The sequence below is a fragment of the Neofelis nebulosa genome, chromosome 8, assembly GCF_028018385.1.
Source record: "Neofelis nebulosa isolate mNeoNeb1 chromosome 8, mNeoNeb1.pri, whole genome shotgun sequence".
In the NCBI taxonomy this organism is placed as follows: domain Eukaryota; kingdom Metazoa; phylum Chordata; class Mammalia; order Carnivora; family Felidae; genus Neofelis; species Neofelis nebulosa.
This window is the reverse complement of record NC_080789.1, coordinates 98,278,614-98,304,917: the sequence shown is the minus strand read 5'-3', so window position 1 is coordinate 98,304,917 and position 26,304 is coordinate 98,278,614. Positions and strand designations below refer to the sequence as shown.

The 26,304-nt window shown below is 37.5% G+C and overlaps 1 protein-coding gene across 1 annotated transcript; it reads right to left on the bottom strand.

The window, feature by feature from the left end:
• Nucleotides 1–4,707: 4,707 nt before the first annotated feature.
• Nucleotides 4,708–24,665, bottom strand: LOC131483885 (NKG2-A/NKG2-B type II integral membrane protein-like). The gene is made up of 7 exons (XM_058682251.1): nucleotides 24,407–24,665; nucleotides 22,412–22,606; nucleotides 21,945–22,022; nucleotides 21,402–21,455; nucleotides 20,729–20,880; nucleotides 5,384–5,487; nucleotides 4,708–5,127 (listed from the first exon to the last, which is right to left on the bottom strand). The coding sequence occupies exons 1-7, from the start codon at nucleotides 24,663–24,665 to the stop codon at nucleotides 5,007–5,009; spliced, it is 963 nt and encodes a 320-aa protein (XP_058538234.1). The 3' UTR covers nucleotides 4,708–5,006.
• Between the last annotated feature and the right edge of the window lie 1,639 nt (nucleotides 24,666–26,304).

Sequence of the window (26,304 nt, the reverse complement as noted above, 5' to 3'; positions counted from 1 at the left end):
CAGCTTGAGATCCTCTTTCTCAATCTCTCCTGTCCCTCTCCCTTTTCAAATGCTCTCACTCTCTCCCCAAGATAGAAATAAATAACAATAAAATAAAATAAAACTAATGTTTTCTTGCTGTTGTTCTGCTTGCATGATTTCTACTACATTGTCCTCCAGGTAGATGATCCTTCTGCATCACCTAATCTGTTATTGATTCATTCTAATGTAGTCTTTAATTTCCATCATTGTACTCTTCAGGCCTGATTGTTTCTTTGGTTACATTTTCCATTACTTTGTTGAAGTTCTGTGTTCATCTACCCTTCTCTTGGGTTTGGTGAGCATGTGGATGATCATTACTTTGAACTGGTTATCAGGTAGTTGGCTTATCTCCATGTTATGTCCATCTTTTCCCGAGATTTTATCTTTTTTTTTTCATTTGGAACGTATTTCTCTATCTCCTCGTTTTGTTTGACTGCTTCTTTCTATATATAGGTAGGATTAATCCAAAGCATTCATCAATGATGCCAAATCATGTAAATTTCACTAATGTCTTCTGAAGTTGGAGGTACTTACATCTATTATTCCTGTATTTATACACATTTAAGTTTTAAATTAAACAATTTATATTGTCCTTTGTTACACGTTTAAACATGGGTTCCCATTTTTGGTGTTTAACTTTAATGAAATCTATGCCTAGCAGTATAAAAAACACCACACTCAAAATTACTCAAAATAATATGGGTAATTAGAGTAATTAGAGCTTACTTTTTATGATATCAAGTATCTAATATTTCTAATAATGGCAAACCAGGAGACCTAGGTACGACGGATGAACTAGATATGAAAATATCTTTGGAATATGATGGCAAGGTGAATTATTTTTCAAGGACTCTTTTTAAAATAACTTCATGTATTGTGATGGTGAGAGATAGAGAGAGAGAGAGAGAGAAAAGAGGGAGAGGCAGAGAGAGGGAGAGACAGAATCCCAAGCAGGCTCCAAGCTGTCAGTGCAGAGCCTGATGTGATGTGAGGCTCAGTGTCATGAACCAGGAGATAATGAACTGAGTCAAAATCAGGAGTCAGACGTAAAGCAACTGAGCCACCCAAGTGCCCCTAGAGATTTATCTTCAACTTTACACCCATTAATTACCAGAAAACAAAATTTTAATACTGGTAAATTTGGGACAAGAGATTCTGGATACACAGCTCAGTCCTTTCTGCATTATGGTAGCCAAAGTAATGAGCCCAATATGTACAATACCTATGCACAACTCACAAGGTAGACACAAAGAAAATTACCAATTTGATCTTGATATCCTTGACTTCTGTGTGATTCTTTCTATTCTCAATTTATTCTTAATGATCATCTCCCTAATAATGTTCCATATTTATATATCTCCAGTCGTGTTCGCGGATCCCCTAACCCAAGCTCATAAATAATTTCCATGGCTTCTTATAGGTATAAGTAATAATTTTTGCACTGTTTAAGGCGTGTATGTAGAAATGTAAAATATGCTTTGGGAGAAAACTGGGAGGGGTTCTACATCAGAATGTATTTAGCAGTGTCTCTTATTTTTCTCCATTCTTTATGGTAACAGATGCATAGGTGTGGATGGGATACTCCAACATTGGAAGGGAAAGGACATTTCAATCCCTTCTTCACCTTGGACCCTGTAGGATCCCCAAATCTACTAATCAAACAAGCTATCGTGTCACAGCTTGAAAATCCCCTGCAAATTCTTCAATTCCAAAAGAGACAGTCTTTACATATGTCCAAATAACAGACTTTGTGAGGAGACTGGGGTTCTTGGCCGATAAGGGAAAGAACAGTAATTGAGACTTGATTTCAAAATATGAAACACATATATGGAAGAAATTACTCTAGTGTCCATACATGATGTGTCTTGAATTTCTCACCTTTTTTGATGCAGATTTCTGTGGTGTATATGGTCAAAATGGTTGTCAGATTACATTTCTGATATCCTGCTATTTCACTGGGGGGAAGGAAGAAGACAGAGCATCAGTTTTATTGGAAAATGGCCTTTATTGAACATTGAGAAAAGCACAGTACGAAGAGATCACAGACAGGAAGAACTTAATGGACTCAGGCTTTATTTCAAGGATCTATCGGCATCATATTGTTTATTTTTATTTATTCCTACATAAGTTGTTACAATTAAGGTCATCATGTCACAGGTGATGGCACAAAAGCATCAAGCTCTTAAGCCAAAACGACTCAGATCTAGTGAACGCTCATGGGCCAAGAGGTACTGTTCAAATACTCTTCAAGTAACTATGAATAAGATACTATTTCTTCCATGTTTTCTAGCAGAGGAAACTGAGCCAGGGCAGTTACATAACTGAGCCCCAGGACTACAAGTGTGCGCTTAGAAATTTCATGAAGTGACCGCGTTCACTGCCAATGTCCTTACTTTACACCTTTATGCTTATACCTTATTTGTAAGTTGATCAAGGACCGTGGTGAAAGCACCTATACCATTATGTCTGTCACTGTAGAAAACTGTTTTATGAGGATTTTCAGCACAGAAGAAAAAGACACAGTTGGGAAGTTAAGAAAGTACTAAATTTTTAATCCATTCCCCAATCATTTCCTTTTGCAAACATATCTTTTAGAAACTATCCATATTTTCTTTTACAAACTTATCTAATTCAAGCAATATAATAAAAAAAAAACTTTCCTATGGCTATAATGGTAGATTAGATTATTTTCAGTGAATCTACATTTCTTCCCTCTGACAACGTTGAAAAGAGTACACTCTACTGACAACCACGAGAAGTTGGCCCATGTGACTTGTTTTCACAATATAATGTAAGGATGTGATCACTTGTTTTCACAATGTAATGTGAGTGGGAATGTGACAGCTCATGACCTCAGAGACCAGGCACTAAGAAACACATTTCTGCTAGCTGTTATCTCTGCTATAAAATCATAGACCAGGCAGCCCAATCTTCTCAAAATGAAATCTATACAGGGATCTGAGCTGAAAGTGTATGCAGTCCGGAGTAAGGTCCAGCCTTGATCAGCTATAACATGTAATCTAGAGTCAAGTCCAGCCTTGATCAGTTAGAACATAGCCAAACCACAAACAGGTAAATGAAAAATTAATGTGTAACTTTCAATGTCATTGCAAACTTGGGTACTATGAAACACAACTTTAGTAATTAGTTATAGTTCCCATTAACAACTATATTCAATTCATTTTGAATATTCATATAATTTTTCTAAAAGACTATAAGGATTATGTACAGAGAATATAAAGAATATGTCTCACTTCACAGATATAAATATATGTGAAATATGAATTTGGTTTACAAATAATAATCATGGTTAATCTCTTTCCCTCTTATAATTGAATAAGGGTAGAAATATCTCTGAATCATCGTCAAATTACTCAAGTTTGTCTTGAATTCTGGCAATAACTAAACATTTGACCCACATTAATTTTTGTACATTTTAATTTTTTGTTTTCTCTATTATTGAACATTTTATTTATTTGCCTCAAAGTATTTTTTAGCACGGTTGTAAAGACTGACAGAGGTGTGTGCATGAAAACATTAAAAAAATAAATCTTTTCCAAAATATTTGAATCCATGTAAGGAGAACAACAAATAAGACACCGGTTATTATCCAACGAGAAAGCAATCTCTACCTCAAAATGAGTTTAACCTTTGATAGTGTGGTACCAAGAGAGATTTGGAGAGTACACTTTGGTTCCATCATCGGTGGAAGTGGGCCAATCTGAATGGCTCTTATACAGCACCCCTGTGGTTGTTCTATGATAACCTCAAGGGGCCGTTCATTTAGTACTCTCAGCTCCAAATCCACCCTCAGTGCCCTGTTCTCAGATAACGGTGGAAGATCCTATCCATTTTCTCTCTTGTCATCTCACATGAAATTGACTTTTGTCAGTAAAAGACAATGGAGAGCCAATGCAGCAGAAAGGGCTCTTCTTCCTGGCTTCATGGTGTTGTCTCTCTTTTGGCCGCCATGGCTTGGTTGCCAGTTGCAGTCTTGCAGGAAGTCACATGTATTCGTCCCACAGTAAGTTCTTGTAGGCAATCTGTCAGTTTCCTGTCTTCTGGTCTTTCCTCCTGATGCTCTGACAGGGAGCTCTTCCTGTCTGCCAGTCACAGCCTGAGATCCTTCCTCATCAAGTTCAGCCTGTGGAATGTGGAGCTGATCTGTCCCAGGCCAATCTGGTGAGCCTGTCATCCGTGAAGCTGTGTGTAGCCACATCGTCTTCAATGACATCTGAATCCCATCTTCAGAGAGTAGATCTGGCTTCAGTGATCTGTCCTTTAATTCTAGGATATTCTTTGTAAGTTTCTTTAACTACTATCCTTTCCTTTTAGTAAGCTTTCTCTTATAAGTAGATAAATGTTTACTTCAAGTGTCCCCTTGTTTCTGTCTCCTGACTCATTTCTGACTGATAACCTCGTCACCCTGGGTGGTTCAATCCTCATTTGAGGTCCTTTAAGGGTTACGACAAATTAATTACTTGGAAATACAATGGAATTATTCACTTTGTTGCGAATTTTTACAATAATATTATGATTTGTAAGACACATATATATATATATATATATATATATAATTAATGTTATTAAATAACAAAAGCTTAAGAAACAAATAATATATACCTCAGTATATATTTTTTACATTAATATAATTAAATTTGAGAAAAAGTTCTATACCCCAAAGGATGAAGCCTCAGGCACACGTTGGACTTTGGGTGATATAGATGCATTGATACAGATTCATCCTTGATAAAAAATGAAACATTCTAGTGCATGATGGTGATAATGGAAGACCCCATGCACGTGTGCAGACAGGGGCAATAGAGGGTTCTCTGGAACTTCCTCTTAGTTTTGTTGTGAATCGAAAATTACACTAAAAAACATTATCTTCAAAATGTGCAACGAAAACAATTGTATGGCTGTTGAAGTAATGAGTGATGGATTCCTTATCAATGGTGAAACAGCATTCTACTAAAATGAGGTAACTACAATGCCTGGTGCTTACAAACATATCGTCTTCTAAATGAGCACGGTGCAAAATACATTTTTTTTGTACGGAAATCGATATATGGACAATTCTTGTGGATCTCTGAAGATACTGACAACCTGAAATACAGAGAATTAAATCTCATTAATCTTACCATAAGATTACTTATATGTTTTACTATGTACCACAGTATTTTGATGAATAAACCATCCATTTTGACTCATGCTGATATATGTCCACCTCAAGATTTCCCATACCATTTTTCTCTGGAAAACCTTCAACTACTGTGTTTATCTGATTGTTCACACATTGCTGTTTTTGTTTCTAAGAACAATTCTTGTGAGGCATAAAATCAAAAGTTGTCATGGGACTTACACTTCGGAAGAAAATGTTAAGGCTTTTGGCTGCACAGATGAACTATGATTTCTTCTCTGGGAGCCTCTAACCCATGTAGTAGCAGAGAGTAAATTCAACAAAAACTATGAGAAAATAAAATTTATTGGGAGTCAAATACAAGCTCTTATACTCATTTGAATTCTGTAATAACACATAAAAGTTCATCCTTTCTTCCTTTGTAGACACCTTCAAATTATAATATAATGTTACACAGTGGCCACGAAAGTATAAAATTATCTAAGTAGGACTAAGTGAAGAGGACAACCTGACCGTGAAAACAATTTCAGAGTTTACAAAATGGATCACAGATTAATAACTTATGAAATACGTACATTAGAAAAAATCCTGGAGATTCAAGTCAGAAGCACATTTGTCATCTTATTGCCTAGGATGCTCCCGTGTCTCCCCACCTGCCCACCCCTGGCTCAGTGATAAGAAGACTGAAGCTGTTACAACTGGGAGAAACTGCAAAGAGTAAGGGTGCTGGCGCCACAGAGGGAGACCTGATCAGCACTGGGGATGGGGACGGGCACCCATCCATGTTTCAGCTCCAAGTGCTGATTTCGCTCAGAAATGAAGAAAACCCATACTTGTCCTGGTCGGAGTTTGCAGTGTTTGTTTCAAGCACTGTGACCCCCATAAATATAATGGAAAGACACTGGAAGTGAGAATATAACGGAGGAGTTGACATTAGCTCTCCAACACTCTTAGCTTATGGAAAAAATAGACACACATGGAGAGGAGACCAAGAGGAACCCAGGAGAAAGTAAGAGCACAAGGAGACTTGGGAATTGAGAGTAAAGGTCTGAACAGTCTCCTCCCACATTCACACGCAGGCACTGAGGTCACACTGCAGAACATGGAAGCGGTAGTGACCTGCAGTGTTTGAACACATCCTTTCTTAAAAAAAAAAAAACAAAAAAAGAAAAAAAAACTAGTAATTAACATGAAGGCTTCAAAGTCACAAGGTCATAACAGTAAGCAATAAGAACACTGAAAAGTTGAAGAAAACTATCAGCAAACAGACTTTCATGGAGAAGATGCTGCCATAAAGTTTTTACAACAAAAAAACATAGTAAATCTAGGAAAAATGAAACAGAATGCATATTTACTAAACTATTTTTAAAAAGTGTCTAAATAGAAAGTTAAAAAATGTGAGAGAAATTGGATAATGTCTTCCAATGAAGGGAAAGCATATGTCAATAGAAACTTCTGATGGGGTAATTGTTGCACATATTAGAAAAAAACATTGGAGAGTCCTACTTATGTAGGACTATATATGTAAACTATACAGAAAACTTAGTTGAAATAATTACAGGAGCATGTGATGGCAGTAATTTAGCAATTAGGAAATATCAATAGAGAAATAAAAGTATATGAAGAAATCACAGAGAATCTGAGTGAACAAATAAATACCTGAAATGGAAAATTCACGAAATTTTCTCTACAGAAAATCTGGGATGCGATAGAAAAGAACTGATGAACTTGGAGGAGTAACCAAATTTATTTGTATCTTAGGATGAGACAGAAAAAAGAGAAGAATTTACAGAATTCAGAGACTTTCAAAACAGTGTCAGGAAAACCAGTTTTGGCCTAAGTAGAATATGAGAAGAACAGAGGCAGAAAAGAAAAAACAGGACATAATCTTAAGGCAAGACGAATGAACACCTTACTAATATCATTTAAAATATTTATAGACACCAGAGATGTAGCACTGCTAAGAGAATGAGCACATACAAATCCACATCTCATGACATCATAATGAAATGACCAAAGAACACTGGCAAATACAGACCAAGAAACAGTCTTGTGGGAACAGAGTGGATTGTGAAGTGACTTAAGTCAGTGTGAAAATCAGGAATGGGTGACACGTCTTCACCTCCATCAGCCTTACGCCACATTATCTACCACAGAATCCATACCCCTGCCCTGTACACTAGGTCCGACTGGAACGGGATACAAGCAGCAAGATAAAGGAAAAGAAAGACACATACCCTAAGCGCCCCATGGAAACAATCCCTTAAAAATATCCAGACACAAACGCAGGTATAATCAGTCTAATCAGATTTGATAAGGATGCCCGAACGATTTAATAGGAAAACAATGGACCTTTTACAAAGGGTGTTTGGAAACTGACTACCCATATGCAGAAGAATGAAGTTGGATGTTTACATTTACACTGTATACTAAAATTAACTCCAAATGAACTAAAGACATAAATGTGAGATGTAAAACTATAAAGTTCCTCAAAGAAAGAAGGGGGGATATTAAACAGCATTGTATTTGGCAATGATTTCTTGGCTCTGCCACCAAAACCACAGAACACAGAGGAAAAGTCCATTGTAGATAAGTGGGCAATATCAACCCGAAACATTTCTGTGCATTAAACGGCATGATCAGCAATGAAAATACAGAGTGGAAAAAAACACTTGTAAATCATATATCAAACAAGGGAATCATATCTAAAATACATAAGGAATCTACAGGTCGGTATTGACTACAGCAAACACCAGAAACACAATTTAAAAATGGGCAAAGAAATGAAATACACAAAGTTCTAAAGAATATATACAAATGGTGAAAAATCATATGAAAAGATGCTCAATATCGCTAATGAGCAGAGAAATGCAAATCAAATTCACGATGAGTTATCACCTTATACTCATTATGATGGATGCAACACACACACACACACACACACACACACACACACACACACACAAATGTGTCGGGGCACCTGTGTGGCTCAGTTGGTAAAGTCCGAATCTTGGTTTTGGTTGAGGTCATGATCTCACAGTTTGTGGGTTTAGCCCTGCATCGGGCTTTTGTTGATGGCGTGGTTCTGCTTTCAGATGCTCTATCTCTCCCTCCTTCGGTGCCACCCCTGCTTGCTCTCTCTCTCTATCTCTCTCTCAAAATAAATAAATAAACATTTCTTAAAAGTGTGTCAGTGAGGAGGTCGAAAAGGAGGAGACTCACACACGGTTGTTGGGAATGTAAATCAGTCAGCCGTTATGAAGACATGTATGGAGTTTCCTCAAGAATTGAAGATACAATTACCACATCATGAATCAGGAATCCCACATTAGGAATCTAAAAGAATTGAAAGCAAGATCTCAAAGATATATATACACCCATGCTCACTGCAGCATTATTCATTAGAGCCACGGGACAGAAGCCACCCAATGTCCACTAAGGGATAAATGGAGAAAGAAAACGTAGTATACATATATACATAACACTGTAGTATTATTCAGCTGTAAAATGAAGGAAATCCTATCACCTACTACAGTATGGATTAAACTACAGGACATTATGCTAAGTGAAATAAGCCAGTCATACATACGAAGTAAAAAATAAAACTGCATGATTCCACTTATATGAAGTATCCAAAGTAGTAAAAGTGATAGACAGAGCAAGTAGAATAGTGATTGCTCAGGGTTGAGGGGAAAGAGGAGAAGGGGAATTATTGTTCAGTGAGTTGAGTTCCCGTTTTACAAGGTGAAATTTCTAGATATCTTTTGGGCAACAATGTGATAGTTAACACTCCTAACATGTGTGCTTACGTTGGTTAAGATGCATGATCTAGTGAAATGCAATGTAAGATGTGAGACTGTATGATTCCCACTATATGACCATCTGGAAAAAAACAAAATTATGGATACAGTAAAGAGATCAGTGGTTGACAGGGTTTAGGGGGAAGGAAGGATGGATAAGTGGAGCACAGAGCATTTTGAAGGACAGGAAACTATTGTGTATAACTCCACACGTGTCCTTATATATTTTTGCAAACTTTTAAAATACACAACATCAAGAGTACCTGAAAGTCAACTATGGACTTTGGGTGATAAAGAGGTGTCAGTACAGGTTTATCAGTTGTAGCAAGTGAACCACCCACTGAGGGATTTTGAAAATGAGAGAGTCTACGAACTGCTTCTGCATTGACACACAGACAGTAGGGGAATGCAGAAAACCTCTGTGCTATGTCTGAGTTTTGCTAGGAGACTAAAACTTCTCTAACAAAGTACTCTATTTTTTTAACATGGGTAATGTGGTAAATGCTGTTTTGTTGTGTTTTGTTTTGTTTGCAACAGCTTAAGAATAAAGTGAAAGGCAAGCCAACAAAAATAGGTGATCATAGCAAGAGAAAGAGAAAAACAACTCAGTATATTTAGGAAAATAACAATATGATTAATAGATGAGTTTCACCAGGAAAATACTAAAAAAACAACAACAACAAAAAAAAAACAACTCCCCGCACACACACATAAAAACCCAAAACAAAAGAAAACAAAGCAAAAAGACCTGTCAAACAAGAATTATAATTCAGCAAAGCTGTCTTTCAGAAAGAAAAGATGCATAAAGACCCCGCATCAAACACAAAACTTAACAATTTTTCTTAGTACACCTGCCTTTCAGAAATGTTCTTCAAGCTAAAAGTAACTGATAGATGGTAATGCATACCCACAAGAAGGAATAGAGATCAGCAGAAACGATAGATGTGTCAGTAAATTTCAAAACCTGTGTATTTTTCTCTCTGAATTATGTTGAGAAAGAAGATTATCAAGGCCATTCTTATAACACTGTATGGTCGGATGTATATCATATGCCTTATATATTTTAGAAGTTACTAATATTTGTGTTGCAGTCACCACGAATGCCTCATTTCAGGTCTCTAATGTGAAATCATGAAAGCAGAGAAGGTACGTTGATGAATAACTGGTGTTCAGTAACCAGTGCTAGCTGGCCTCATTACAACGTGGGTAGAAGAATGGATTTCCCGTTCTCTCTGAAAGCAGATTGTTCCTATGAAAACTTTCCGAAGCTGAAATGGTGTAAAGTGAAAAAGCAAACAACATTGATTTACATGGAAAAATGATTGAGGATTTCCTGATATAAAAAGCAACCACCCCCCCCCAAAACCCATAACACATATAACCTCCTTAGGCTTTTCTGACACCTCAAGACACGCCTTGTGAGTGGATACAAAAAATAAATTGAGATGAAGCACAGACACTCAAAAATACAGTTCAAACCTATGCTTGATACTGATACACAGACTATATAGTTTCTGAGAAATGAACTTGACAGGACGAATCTTGCTGCTTGGGGTGTGAGCTGACACTAAACAGTAAAACTAGCCCTGAACACAATTTTCACTTTTCGCCTTTTGTCCTAAACACAAAAATCCCCTTCAGATTTCTGTTGTTCAGCAAAAACTGGTATTGGTGTAGGGCTTTCAGAGAAGCAAAGTGAGGTAATCCAAATTTTTGGAAAGTTGAGGCATACCTATAATAGGTGGTGGAAAGGAGCTTGTTAGTACTAATTTAATATACTTTAGTGGAAAGTAGTCAGGATTCATGGTGCGTAGATGACAATCAGTTAATTGTATACATGTAAAGAGTGCCATGAGCAAGATGGAGACTAGGAGGTCATAATGCTCATCTGCCCACAAAATCAGTCATAACAGTAACTAAACACCTTCAAACTAAAAACGGCTCAGGGAAAGCTCTAGACAACAAAGAAACACCAAAAATCTGGTGCCGATCAAAAATCCAGGATGGTCCCATGGAAAGAAATGGAAGCATTTGGCCTGCATCACCAAACCCTGCAGCTGAGAGCCACTTGACACCTGGAGGAATCCCCTCATGGAGAGTCACCTCATGGAAAGAAGGGGAGCAGGAGAACCCACTAAGCTTCAACTATAGGGATGTCTGCAGCTTTTGCAACAGAAGGGGCCCGTCAATTCTAATCCCAATTGTTGGAGCAGCCCAGAGTGTGCCCTCTACACCTCCTCCCAGAGGCTGGAGGTGTTGCTATGATGAGACTTGCCTTCAAGGGCTCCAATTCTGCTCTTAGGGATTGGTGGCCATAGCACGTCATGTATACAAGACTAGAACTACGTCTGATTTTGCCCACTCTTGGTTCCAGTTTAGGGCATTGTGTCACATTACTGGGGCTGTTTCCTGAGACCTGACCCCAGATCCTAAGGTGTGCCTTAACTGCCACTATGGGTGCAGATATTTGCTGCCTTGAGCCCCACTCACCATGTTCCATTTAATACCCTGTGTCTTCATTGCCAAGGGTGCTCTTGCTATTTGGAAACCCAAAACCTCCCAGGCTTAGACTCTGAACTGCCATGGCTAACACCTGAAGACTTTTCTCCACCTATGGTAGCTCAAGGCTCTGACCCTTCATTGGTAGGCCAAGTCACCACTGCTTTGAGTCTCTTCTCTCCGGTCCAACTGTAGGGCTCTGAATCCTCATTGCTGCTGCTATACCACTACATTCCCAGACACACTTTCAGCTTCCACACTAAAACCTTAGTTGTCATTAGAGACCAAGAATCTAGAGGTCTGTGTCCAGATCCCTGGGTCCTGACACATGGCTTTCACGAGCCACCACTGGATCATGCTGCTGCTATCTTGGAACTGCCACTTGAGACAGAGTGGAAACTTGGACTCCCCATCCCCAGCATATGCTACTACCACACACTGCCCATGGCCCCAGTCACCAATGAATTTTGTCATCCAGGGCCTCTGTACTTGCTACATTCCTCTGCTAGCCAGAGTCACAATGGTGAGCCACTGAGACACAGATACAGTTTGCATGGAATATCTACACATGTCTCCAACCGAGACCCCAGCGCCACAGCCACAGCCAATGAACCTATGCACCAAAAGCCGGTTGCTTTGGTAGTTCCATCTGTGCCTGATCTTGGGCAACAGATCCAATACTGCTATGAAGGCTCTGAGGTCAGCTTGCCATACCAGACCCCAAAAAGGATCATCTCACAAGATCTTCTTCCTGTAGAAAGCAGGAGACAATGGGATGACATTCTGAAAGTGGTCAAAGGGGAAAAAAATCAACCAAGAATGCCTTACTCAGCAAAGCTTTCATTCAGAAATGAAGAAGAGATAGACTTTCCCGGCATCTGAGAAGATGGTGCATCAAAGCTTCAACTCTTGCCACAGATGGCAGTCTGGTTAAAGCAGCAGCATGACTCCAGTGGTGGTTGTTAAAGCCATGTGTCAGAAGACATTAGACATGCCCTACAGAAATGCTAATTGGAATTCATTAAATTGAAACAAAAAGACAAAAATTGGTGACTTTAAAATACATAACAAATATAAAATCACTGCTATAGACCAAAGGAAAAAGACCCTTGACTTTGGCGTAGGCAATGATTTCAGGGATAAGATATAAAAATCACAGCAAAAGAAACTAAAAAAGAAAAGAGGGACTGCATTAAACTAGAGACCTTGTGCCCAGCAAAGGAAAGAATCAAATAGTTGAGAGATCATGGAGAGAAGAGAAGAAAATATCTGTAAACCAATATCAGATAAGGGACTAATATCCAATATATATAAAGAACTCATACAACAGAATAAAAACAAAGAGAGAAATCCAATGTCAAAAATGGGCTAAGTGCCTCAGTATACATTTTTCTGAAGACATACAAATGGCCAATAAGTACATGAAAGGTGTTCAATATCAAGAATCATGGAAATGCAATCCTTTGGGATTGCAATTCCTCTAGTCCTTTGGAGGAAATGTAAATTGGCTATGCCACAATGGAAAATAACATGTCACTCTTACATATCTGTTTCAGAGAGTGAACAATGGGGCACCTGGGTGGCTCATTCGGTTGAGTGTTCAACTTCAGCTCAGGTCATGATCTCCTTGTTCATATGAATGAGCCCTACATCAGGCTCTGTGCTGAAAGCTCAGAGCCTATAGCTTCCTGTAGATTCTGTGTCTACCTCTCTCTCTACCCCTCCAGACCTCAAAAATAATAAACATTAAATTTTTTTTCAAAATAAACAAAGTAAGTAATTATCATCTCAAAGGTATAGCTGTACACCCATGCTCATTGCAACATTATGTGCAATAGCCAAGAAATGGAAGGAGCCTGAGTATCTGGCAACCAGCATAAGTTGTAGAAAGTGTGATATATATACACATACAAACACACAGACACACACATATACTCACACTGAAATATTATTTAACCAGGAGAAAGAAAGAAATCTTGCCATTTATAACAAATGGATGGACCTTGAAGGCATTATGATAAGGGACGAAAATCACACAGAAATAGATAAATATTGCATTGTCTTTCGCATGAAATCTAATAGACTGACCTGGTAAAAACAAAGATTAGAATGTGTTTATCAGGGACTGTGGGTTGGGGGTTTGTGAAGATGTTTAAGAACCCAAATTTACGGGACTCCTGGGTGGTTTAGTCGGTTAAGCATCTGACTTCAGTTCAGGTCATGATCTCATGGTTTCTGAGTGTGAGCCCCACGTTGAGTTCTGTGTTGACAGGTTAGAGCCTAGAGCCTGCTTCAGGTCCTGTGTCTCCCTCTCTCTCTGCTCCTCCACCGATCATGTCTGTCTCTCTCCCCCTTTTTCAAAAAATAAACATTGAAATTTAAAAAAAAAGAATACATATTTACAGCTAGTAGATAATTTTTGGGGGTGTAATGTATAACATAGTGATTACAGACATCATTGTATTATAAACTTCAAAGTTGCTAAGACGAATTCTTAGCTTCTCTCAACACATACAAAAAATGATAAATATGTGACATGAAAAGCTGTTATCTAACATGGCCATAATAATCATATGGCAAAACATAAATTTATCAAATGAACATATTGTCAGCATTAAATGTATGCAATGTTAGATACCAATATCATCTCCATAAAAACAAACAAAAGATAGATTTGTAATACCTACAACGATTGCTAAGGAAATAACTTAAGAATATACTAAAGACAACAATAGAGGAAGTAAAATGCAACACTAATGTAGCATGTGTTTAATACAAAAGATAGGAGGTAATGTGGAAGAGGCAAATAAGACATAAGTATAGAATAAAGAGCAAATGGGATACCCAAATCGAAATATCCCAGTAATTATACTCATGTGAATTAAATAAATATTCCAATTATAAGATAGAAAGTGTCATCCTGAATAAAAGACTAATACCCACCTATACGCTGTCTGTAACAGACACACTGTAGATTCAAAGACACAAATAGGTGAAAATAAAGGGATAACAAAAAGTAGACCCTACTAACAGTAAGCAAAGATGTGAGCAGAAATGGCTGTTCTAACATCAAAGCAGCTGTTAAAACAAGAAATAGTAATAGAAAGTACAAGAAACATTTCCAAATGTTAAGCCTGTCAATATAAGAAGAAGATCAAACAATTATAAACATACATTATTTACCTAAGAACAGAACCCTTAAACACAAGAAATAGAAACTGACAGAATTAGAAGGGTAAATAAACAATTCAATGAGTATAGATGAAGACTGAAATCTCTTCCTTCAGTAAGTAAGATCAGCTTGTCACAAAAGCAGGAGGACTATGGAAGACTGTCAAAATAGTGGAACCAGCTTCACATAACTGACATATATAGAAAGTGTTCTAGGTCATCCATAGGGATCAAAAAGTTTAAGGATGGAAGCATGGAAATATTCAAAGTATTTCCTCTGAAGACAAGGAAACAAATGAGAAGAAACAATGGAAACAAATCTGGGAAATTTCCTAACATGTGGAAAGTGAGAGACTTCTGAAACATGTACAGTTCAAAGATGAAATCTTGGAAAGTATCTTGTCCTGGATGAGAGAAATTACCTTGTACTGGATGATAATAAACTGAGAATACATCAAAGCTTTTAGGATGAAGCTAAAGTAGTGTTTACAGACAATGGGTACCTTTGTCAATCACACACAAAGGAAAAATTTTATCAATGCACGATCTCAATTGCTTCCCTCTCAAGCAGCAATAAGAGAGGAGCCAGGTAAGGTTACAGAAGGAAGAAATGACACACATACATTTAGCTAAAAGCTGATTGTGAAGGATGTATAGTAGAATAACTCAAAGCAGCCCCAAATGAGCAACACCCAAATATCCAAGAGCATCCACAATAGAACGGGCGAATACAACGTAGGACAATCGGACAACAGAACACCAAAGAGATGTGGACCATTGACAATTTCATGCAGCTACATATGGATGAACCACACAAGTTTGGCTCCGCCTGAAAATGCTAAAAAATAAAATATGCATACTCTATGATTCCATTTCTATAAAGTGTTTTTAAAAGGCAGACAAGAAGTTGATAGGGGCATTTTGCACTGTTGGTAATATTCATTTTCTCATTCCATGTAGTGTGACACTGAAAACTCGGCCATCTGTTGGCACGTGTACCATGTGACCCATCTGTATGTGCCTTGTACCACAGTAAAAGTATCAGAGGACAATATCATGAAGAAATGCGAATATATTTAAAACTAGACAGAACATTGGAAAAAATCCTACCAAATATAACATGTGAACCAAAGGAACTAGAAAAAAAAAATCTCAGATGTGTCTTAAAATTTCTAATACAGGGGGCGCCTGTTTGGCTCAGTCTGTTAAGCGTTCAACTTAGGCTCAGGTCGCGATCTCGTGGTAAGTGAGCTTGAGACCCCCTTCCCCTCCCCCTCACCCCCCCACCAGGCTCTGTGCTGACAGCTCAGAGCCTGGAACCTGCTTCCAATTCTGTGTCTCCCTCTCTCTCTGCCCCTCCCCTGTTCATGCTCTGTCTCTCTCTGTCTCAAAAATAAATAAATGTTAAAAAAAATTTTTTTAATAAAATTTCTAATGCAATTTTGTCTGTAATTCAGAAAACTTTTCACACTCATTTAGAAAGTATTTAGATGTTTATGAATAAAGAAGAATGTAATGCCAGTTTAAAAAGCAAAAAGAAATCATTGTAAGGTCAGAAAAGGAGGCTAATAAAATATGTGTCATATACATTTTGATGGGAATACTAAAAAGAGAAGGGAATTACATATCAGGACAATGATAAGTAGATTTATTGAAGTAGTGCCATTTGTATTTACATTTGAAATGCCATAAATACTCTTCATTTATCACATTAGCAAAGAGGATCAATTCATGTGATTTCCATGATACAGAAGGTAAATGATAAAACTAATATTTATTTTTATTTTTCAAAAACCTATCTAACGGGGTGCCTGGGCAGTTCATTGGTTGAGTGTCCAACTCTTGATTCGGGCTCAGGTCATGATATCAGGGTTTGTGAGTTTGAGCTCCACATTGGGTTCTGCACTGACAGAGCAGAACCTGCTGGGAAGTTATTCTGTCTCCATCTCTCTCTCTCTCTCTCTCTAACCCTCTCCCATGCACTTTTTCTCTCACACAAAATAAATAAATAAATAAATAAATAAATAAATAAATAAATAAATAAACAAACATTAAATAAAACGTCTAGAAAGATAGACATGAAAAGGAAACATCCATGCAACGATCCTGAATAGGTAGCATAACTCTGAAAATGAACTTGAATAAATTCACCGTTTAAAAAGGACAATTTTGCGGGCACCTGGGTAGATCAGTCGTTTATGCCTCTTAGTCTTGATTACTGCTCATGGTTCCTGAGATGGAGCCCTAAGTCAGGCTCTGTGCTGACACCATGGACCCTACTTGGGATTCTCTGCCTCTCTCTTTCTCTCTCTGCCCCACCTCTGCCTGCATTCTCACTCTCTCAAAATAAATTAATAAACATTTAAAGTAAAAAAGATGATCTTTCGGGGTGCCTGGGTGGCGCAGTCGGTTAAGCGTCCGACTTCAGCCAGGTCATGATCTCGCGGTCCCTGAGCTCGAGCCCCGTGTCAGGCTCTGGGCTGATGGCTCAGAGCCTGGAGCCTGTTTCCGATTCTGTGTCTCCCTCTCTCTCTGCCCCTCCCCCGTTCATGCTCTGTCTCTCTCTGTCCAAAAATAAATTAAAAACGTTGAAAAAAAAATTAAAAAAAAAAAAAGATGATCTTTCAAGTACAAAACAGACAGAAAAATACGTAAGGACATTAATTAAACAGATGAGAAAGGCAACATTTGTACCCACACAATACAAAATGCACAATTCCACCAAAATGCAAAGTCATTCAATGGAGAAAGTAGAGTGTTTCAACAAATGTTCTGGAAACAATGGGCTATCAAATATGATTAATGATTAATGACTTTATACTACATTAAATGCTCAAAATTGATCACACATAAAAAAGTTCAAATGTTTTATAAAAAACGCATGACCTACAGTTGGTGAGAGATTTTTTAGACAGAATGTCAAAAGCATAATCCATAAAAGAAGAATTAATGAAATGTAGTTCATCAAGATAATATCTGCTCTTTGAAGAGATAAGAAAATCATAAACTTGTGAAGAAACATTTACAAAGCAAACATCTAATAAAAGACTTGCCGCCAGGGTACATAAAGAATGCTCAAAATGCAATGAAAAAAAGTAAAATTATTAGCAAAAATTTTCAGTAGATACTTCACCAAACACCATGTATAGATGGCAAGTGAGTACAGGAAACGATGCTGAACACTACTAAATTTAGGAACATTCAAAATAAAACCACCAGAGACAAGATTCCTGTTCTGGAAAGAAAGAGTGGTTAGACTTTTCCCTATTCCTCCCACCAACGCAGCTACAGTCCCTGGGCATTATACATAAGATGACACAAGATTCAGAAAGGTAATGAGAAAGCTGACAGGTCCGAGCCCTGGAGACCCGAGGAATGACATGGTGATGAGCTCCACGGAATTTCCCTCTACCTCACATAGACTGGTGTCAGAGAGCCTAGCAAACCACAGACACCAACAGGTACACACCCAAGTCTCCACAATGTTTTTTCTCTCCAGTCAAAATAACACAAAAATGGCTGCTAGGAAGACAGCAAATTTGTAGACACTAACTGCATGATTCTAAAAACAAAACAAAACAAAACAAACACAAAAACAAAAACAAAACAGTGTTTTTTGATAAAAAATAATAAAACCCATTGACTATCCACCAAAAAAAAATCAACAGGCATGCAGGGGAAATCAAGACATTCTTCGATGAAGAAAATTGAGAAAATGTATCACCACCAGACCCACTCTGAAAGAACTCTTAAAGAGAAGAAATGGCAAAAGAAGGCATCTTGAATCATCAGGAAGAAAGAACAAAAGAAAGAATAAAACTCTCATAGGTATAATGGACTTTCCTTCACTGTGTTCTCTAAATTGTTTGATATTTGAAGCAAAACTATCAGTTGGAGAAAAATTATAAATTCCATGTGATTCTCAAAGTAAGTAGAGAAATGTTAGGACACAGTATAATTGGGACACGGTAAGGGGCCATAAAGGCAAGTAAGTCTCTACATTTTACTCCAACTGCTGTGGGTTGTGACAGACTGTATAGACAGTGACCTGCGAATATGTAATTATCTATATGAAGATATATAATATCCATATTTTTTATATAAAGCAGATTAGAGCATATGTGTACATATAGAACTTCATGTATATAAAGTTATTTATGAAGATGAGACCTACTTTGCTCTAAATGATGCTCCGTCACAGAGGTAATGATGTAGAAAAATATAACCTTCACTTTTATCTCACAGCATCAGAAACATAGCATCACAAAAAATAAATTCTAACTGGATCATAAACATAATGAAAAGTTAAAAGACAAAGAAATAAAGAAAAAGGTGAGTCCTGGAAAATAATAAGGGAAATAATACTCATGAACTGTCACTAACTACTGAAATAGGTCCATAGTAATGATTGTAACACACCAAGCGCTAAGTAGGACTATGGTAACATTAAAATTCTGATCATTCCAGAGGGAGAGAAAGGGAAAAAAGAAGGAGGTAGGGAAAAAGAAAAGAAAAGAAGATTGACCAGACAAAGAAACTATGCAGCTTAAGGGATTATGCTGAGTGAAATAGTCAGAGAAGGACAGATATCATAGGTTTCCACTCATACTTGGATGTTGAGAAACTTAAGAGAAGACCAAGGTGGAAGGGAAGGGGGAAAAATAGTTACAAACAGAGAGGGAGGGAGGCAACCCACAAGAGACTCTTAAATCCAGAGAACAAACTAGGGGTAGGTAGCGGGGTGGGGGAGAGAGGAAAATGGGTGATGGACATTGAGGAAGGCACTTGCTAGGATGAGCACTGGGGGGTTGTATGTAAGCATTCAATCGCGGGAATCTACCCCCAAAACCAAGGGCAAACTCTATACAATGTATGTTAGCCAACTTGACAATAAATTATATTAAAAAATAAATATATATAATTCTGGTCATTAAAAGACTCCATTATGAGAGTAAAAATGCATGTCACAAATATTTTCATCTTAAAAACTCGAGAAAGTGCTCGTATCTACAATATGACAAAGGCTTCTAAGATGTGAAAAAAAGGCACCATCCTGGAGAAACGGGCAAGAGACACAGCCCAGTACTTCTCTTTCTCACAAAAGAGAATGGCCTTAAGATTTACAACACAGAAAAATGATACTGTGTATAACCATCAGAATTTATTAATTACTTTTACTGAGACTACTGAGATTTGGATCAAAAGACTAGTTGGTACAATGGATATTTACACAATACAATAAAAAATGTAGGGAAAATTTAATATACTGAAATTTCCACATGTCAATGACTGTGCAATTTCATACTAACTCTTACAGGGAAGTGTATTACAATTAAACATAAATATAATTATGTTGTATTTATAGGTTACCATTTTAATATGAAAACCATAACATTTATATTACATAAATATGCTCTGTAAGATGTAGTTATATATAATAAAGGATTATAAATATGATACGTGGAGGAGGATATAAGAAAGACTTTTCATAACACAATTATTCATAATACCCACATAATAAAAAGGAACTAAATTATTGAGAATGGTTTTGAAACTGTCATATCCATATAAGAGAGTAGTAAAATTTCAAACTATAGACAAATGTGTTAATATAGATGCATTACAGATAGCATCTGATAGAGAAAGCAGACACACATAAAAATGCAAACTGAATGATTCCATTGATATAAAGCCCCCAAATAGGCAGAAATATCTCATAAAATGAAAACGGGCAGGACTGGTAAAGGCTCTAAACTTCTGTCCCATGATGTGATTGGTATTTGTGTAATTCTACACATTTTGTAATCAATTTGCACAAATGCCTAATTTCCTTGATATGTTGTCAAATTAAATGTAAAGTTTGTTTCAGGAAAAAGAGCATTTCTAGAGACACAGGTGTCTATGAAAAGTAAGAACTGGAAATTATCAAATGTACATTCAAGGTATAAGAATATAAATAATGTGTCATAGAGTCAACATGTGGTGTACTAAAGACTTTAAAATAAACTACAAATACATATGTCACTATGGATGAACTCTACAAGCATAATAGTCACTCACAAGCTTTTAATAGATCTGCAAACATCTGAAAACTTACCTTGTCCTCTTCATCATCATAGTAGAGCAGGTTAGAGTTCTTAGAAGCACAGGACGTCAAACTCTCCTTCCATGATTTTCCCTCAGTGCTAATGTAATAGCAATTGTTGGAATACGTAAACCACTCTTTCAGACAATGACAACAGAGACATGCTGGAGAGAGATTATGAGATATTATCCAAAAAGCTTAGAGAATTACAAAATGAAAATTTGCAGACTGTATATTGATACACATATGTGTACATAACATATTCATATACCCTCACGAGCTGGTAAAATTAAAGCAAAACACACACACACACTCTCAGAGAAGAGTCAGGCTTTCATCCCCTAATTTATATGCCCATATAAAGGAACCACAAAAATGTCCAACTCTACATGTCCTGAGAATCACTGAACACAACCATCTTTATGGAATGATTTATCTTTTATCATGTTATAGGAGGAGAACATGTGAGGCAATTGTTAACAATGGGTGCGGTGATTTTAAATAAGTATTTCTTCATATTGTTGCCTAAGAAGTTATACTCTCCTAGAATCCTTAATTCTGAAAGTTCATTAAGCGATTTTCCAATTCACTTTTTCCAAAAGAATCCCTTATCATCTTTGCCTACTTGGAGATAGAGCTAGATAGACACTAAACTAATAACAGAATTTTGCAAGGGATGTTGTACCTTTCTGGATCTTTGTTTCCAGGGAGGTTTTGTTCTGCTCTGGTCCTTCAGTAGCTTGAACATTAAAATAATCTTCAAGAAACATAACATTAAATTAAGTGCATCAGAATAATTTGAGTTTCTTAGTTTGAAATTTGGTATATTATTTAGAATTGGAAAACGCTGCAATAAAATTGATTTCACCAGTAAAAATTTAATAAAATAATGAACAATAGGGAGGAACATAATTCAAAAGCTTAATGAACCAAACTTCACCATCTCTTACAGTATTTGGTTTAACCAATCTCAAGAATTCATTTGTATCTATCAATAAAGTCTCTCAAATAACTTGCCTTGAAGTTATAAAAATTCTGAAAAGTGTTTAATACTCCCTTAAACATCATGTGGTAGTTGTACTTTAGATAAATTTAGAATAACTATTCCACATTTAGAGCATGTGTCCATTAAAATGAGATAATAAAATTCCATATGTTATATAATATTTCAAGGACTGATGATATTAACGTTAAAAACTCCCCAATAGTCATTCAAACAGTGACTTACAGGGAATAACGTTTATTTTTACCACAGTGGACATCAAGACAAGGCAGATGATTCCCAGAATCTCAGCAATGTACCTCCCTGGACACAAGAGAAATGAAAACACTGACAAAAGATGCATGGAAATAATCATTTAGGAAATTTACAAACAAGAGAAGCAACAACCTTCAGGGAATCAAATGTACAAACTTGGACACCAAACCTATATCTACCATTGTAATCTTCACTTAGAATATACCATTGCATTGGCAGTCAACATACTACTCCATGACAGGTTGGCAAACAGTGTGGATTGTAACACCGGAACAAAGTGAGTCCCCAGACTTCAAGGACACTACCATATTCCAACTTCCAGTTCTGATCCTCACAAATGAAAACTACATGAGATCATTTCCTACTCTTTCCCTACAACCCTGCACCCCAACTTCACATCCCGGAACAGATATACCTGTCTGTATTAAATGTTTTACCTTTGCAGAGACAGTTCTTGTCAATCCCTTGAAGCTCCTGAGAAGCAACTTGAAGATTGAATTCCGCATGGGCCATTTCCTGCTCAGTTATTGAAATGGATGTTTTAATGTTCTCAGGTTTCACTCGCCGTCTTTGTGACTCCTTAACCTGACTGAGTTCTGCCCAGGTTAGTCTTGGGTTATTCGTCTCTGCAGCTGAGTATTGTCAGGCACAGTGCTGAATGGACCTGCCCTGAAGGTCTTGATCAAGAGTGTGTGTCATGTGCATTGCTAGTACAGTGACACTGGGTGGGGTGCAGGGTGAGGGATACTGCTCATTTGAAGTGGAACAATGTAAAATCTCGCTCCACTTCCCTTAGAGCTTAAATAAGTATTTCGTGACAGAATAACAGGGTTTTACAATGACACAATGTTTGACACTGTAGTGATGGTTGGGAAAGTGTAAACAATACATAAGTGAAGAAGAAAAAAATTCAAGAATAATACTGACCTCATTACTGTAAAGTCAGATTCCAGAGACACCTTGCAACACTATTAGAATAGCCAGATTAAATTAAAGGCTGTATTAGAGAAATACTGTTGCACCATTTTTTGTGATGATTGAAAATTCATTATTGGTTAAAAATAGAGTGCTGTAAGACTAGGAAATACTAGTTTTAGCACATATAGGAATTTCCTGTAATAAGTGACTCTTCTTTGGGGATTTAGATTTCCTTACTAAAAGGTAATACAATGCTATCAAGTGATATTTTATCTTGAAAATTGTGGAATTCTGAGGTTTGTTGAATTTTAAAAGGACTAATTTATATGTTGCAAAACATTATGTGACACACTAAACTTATCCAAAGCATGAACAATGGTGAAAACAAACAAACAACAACAACAACAAAACCCATAATTTTAAAAAGCACTTATTTAACATCTGAAAATGGCAATTGATTTCATGGCAAAATATGAAAGTATAAAATGATAAATAAAAGTGTAAATCATTTATGGAAGAACACACTTGGAGCAAATTTCTAGAAAGATCTATGATTTCAAAGGCAGTGAGAGTAGCTTTAGTTCTAGAGGAATGGTAACGAATCACATAAATGAAATTTCATACTTCAGTCAATGAGGTCTGCAGTCCATCAACTCTGTAATTACTCCTGGCTCTCAAATTGACAAGTATCACCTTTTAAAAGTTACTTCATGGGTGGGAGGAGTTAAGGTGTTGGAATGGCATGGAGATGCTAATTTTGTCTCATCCCTGAAATGCAGCTAGAGAAGCACCAGACCATTTAGAACACCTAGGAAGTTGATCTGAGGAGTGTAGCAACAACCTGCATAACCTGAGGCACAGAAGTCGGCGGTTATGCAGGTCAGAGAGGTGAACTGAGGGGAGAAAAGATGAAGAGAGTAAGGAGCCATTTCATGGAGGGAAGACAGAGAGAAAAAAGGGGGAGAATGTGGTGCATTGGGATCCTGCAATAAAAGCACTCCCCCCTGAAAGTAGCTGGAAAAAAGAGACAGAAAGAGTGAAAATACTCGTAGGGGACTAAACAAGAAATCTGTCCCCCAAAACCACTGACAGGGGGAAAGGAGAGGTAGTCAATACTGCCAAGTTTCTATAAACAGTAGAGCAGAGTCTGTCGTTTCAGAGCTCAGAGCCTGGTGGTGCTCTGGTGAGGAAGTGGGGCGAATCCCCAGGAGCAGGCAGTGCTGTCTGAACGGTCTATGTGCTCTACAGAGAGAAGCTGTTCCCCTGCTTGGAGTGCAGTTGGTATTGGCTATATAGCTTCACAGAGGGCACAGGTCCCAGCAGACCATGAGAGCAGCTACATTTGCTAGTACTGGGACAAAGATGCCCGAGTGCAACAAAAACCTGGAGCTAGCTGTGTGTTGTGAGTTCCCATAATCCCTGAAACTCTGCCACTGTGCAATCACATGAACATTTTCTGAGGCAAGCTGGCACCTGGCCATTGTTTAGCAACACCCCCCCCCACACACACACACCGAGAGTCAGTGAAGATTGAAGCAAGGGGTCTCTGAAAAGTGGGGTTCTGAAACACAACCCTGTCTGAGATAAAACTCTGGAGAGAGATTTCACCTGGAAGGTGGACAGCTTAGACATGGACAGGGTAGAGGTGTAGAGTGGGCGGAGGTCTGCAGCCAAGGAGGGGTGCTTGCTAGTGGGGCAGTGAGAGCACAAGTCCCTGTGCCAAAGACCAGGACACTGGGTGAAGGCATTTCCACCACTCCCACACATGCACATGGGTGCCACACTGATCCACCCCAGTAACCTAAGCACTGCCACCTAGTGGAGAATGGAGCCATTACATCAAGCCCAGCCCAGCTGTGCCCTCCAAGCACACCCCTCAGAAGACCAGCACAAGTCACTCCACCTGCTTAGTGCATGAAATAGAGGAGGCTTCATCATTTCAGTTCTAGGGGAAACTGGGTGCCACTTCATTCGGGTTTCATTCTGTTTGCTGGTTCACTTATTTGCTCATTTTCGTTGCTTCTGTTATATCTTAAATTCCCACCCCCCCCCCCTTAATTTTCTTTCTTTTTATTGGATACAGAAAATAAATAGTTTTATTTTTAACTTGTTTTTTTATTTTTTAAGTTCCTATTTTAGATCATTTTTGTATTTTATTTTATTCTACTTTATTAGATATATTTTTAATTTCTAAATTTTTTTCTTACTTTTTCTGCTTTCCTTTCCTTTTCCTCTCTATTGTACCGAGATTTTTTTCAACATGCAGATCAAAATGCTTCTAGGATCTAGCTTCCTTTATTTGATTTTTTGTTTTATTTTCAATTTTTAATTTTACTTTTTTATTTTCTTAATTTTTTTCTTCCTTCAAAATGGCAAAACAAAGAACTTAACACCAAAAGCGAGAACAGGAATATATGACAGTCACAGACTTAGTCAACACACACAAAAGTAAGATGTCTGAACTAGAATTAAGAACCACGATAACGTGAATACTAGCTGGGGTTATAAAAGCATAGAAGACATCTGAGAATCCTTTATACAGAGATAGAAATAAAACCTAGTCAGGCTGTTAGTAAAAATGCTACAACCGCGATTCAAAATGAATGCATGCCACGATGGCAAGGCTGCATAAGGCAGTGAAACGAATCAGTGACATAGAGGATAAAATTATGGAGAATAATGAAGCAGAAAAAATAGAGAACAAAGGCAATGAGCAGGATACAAGACTTGCAGAGCTCAGTGACTTAGTAGAAAAGAATAACATCCAAAACAGAGGAGTTCCAAAAGATGAAGAGAGAGAGAAAAGGGCAGAAAGTTTAGTTGAGCAAAATACCAGAACACTTCTTACTCTGGGAAGGACACAGATGTCAAAATCCAGGAAGCACAGAGACCTCCCATTAGATACTACAAAAACTGACCATCACCAAGGCATATCTTAGTAAAATTCACCAAAAACACCGACACGGAAAGAATTGTGAAAGCAGCAAGAGAAAAAAGTCCTTACCCTATAAGAGAAGACACATCAAGTTTGCAGCTGACATATCCACATAAACGTTGCAGACCTGGAAGGATATATTCAATGTGCTGAATCAGAAAAATAAGCAGTCAAGACTTCTTTATCCAGCAAGACTGTCATTCAGAATAGAAGGAGTGATAAAGAGTTTCCCAGAGACACAAAAAATAAAAGAATTCATGACAAGTAAACGAACCCTGCATGAAATTTTAAGCGGGACTCTTTCAGTGGAGAAAAGACAAAACAAAACAAAAAAGACCAAAAGCAACAAAGACTAGAAAGGACCAGAGAACACCACCAGCAACATCAACTCTAGAAGGAACACAATGGGACTAAATTCATATCTTTCAGTACTCACTCTAAGTGGAAAAGGACTAAATGCTCCAATGACAAGACATA

What these genes read in the sequence shown, in the direction of transcription:
- LOC131483885 (XM_058682251.1), bottom strand. Translation starts at nt 24,665, where the DNA reads ATGTGCATGTGTGGGAGTGGTGGAAATGCCTTCACCCAGTGTCCTGGT. An exon ending in GGAAACAAAGATCCAGAAAG is followed by an intron (nt 20,881 to 21,401) that starts GTACAACATCCC and finishes ATCTCTCTCCAG; the next exon opens with CATGTCTCTGTTGTCATTGT. An exon ending in TTAACATTTTCTTCCGAAGT is followed by an intron (nt 5,128 to 5,383) that starts GTAAGTCCCATG and finishes TCTGTATTTCAG; the next exon opens with GTTGTCAGTATCTTCAGAGA.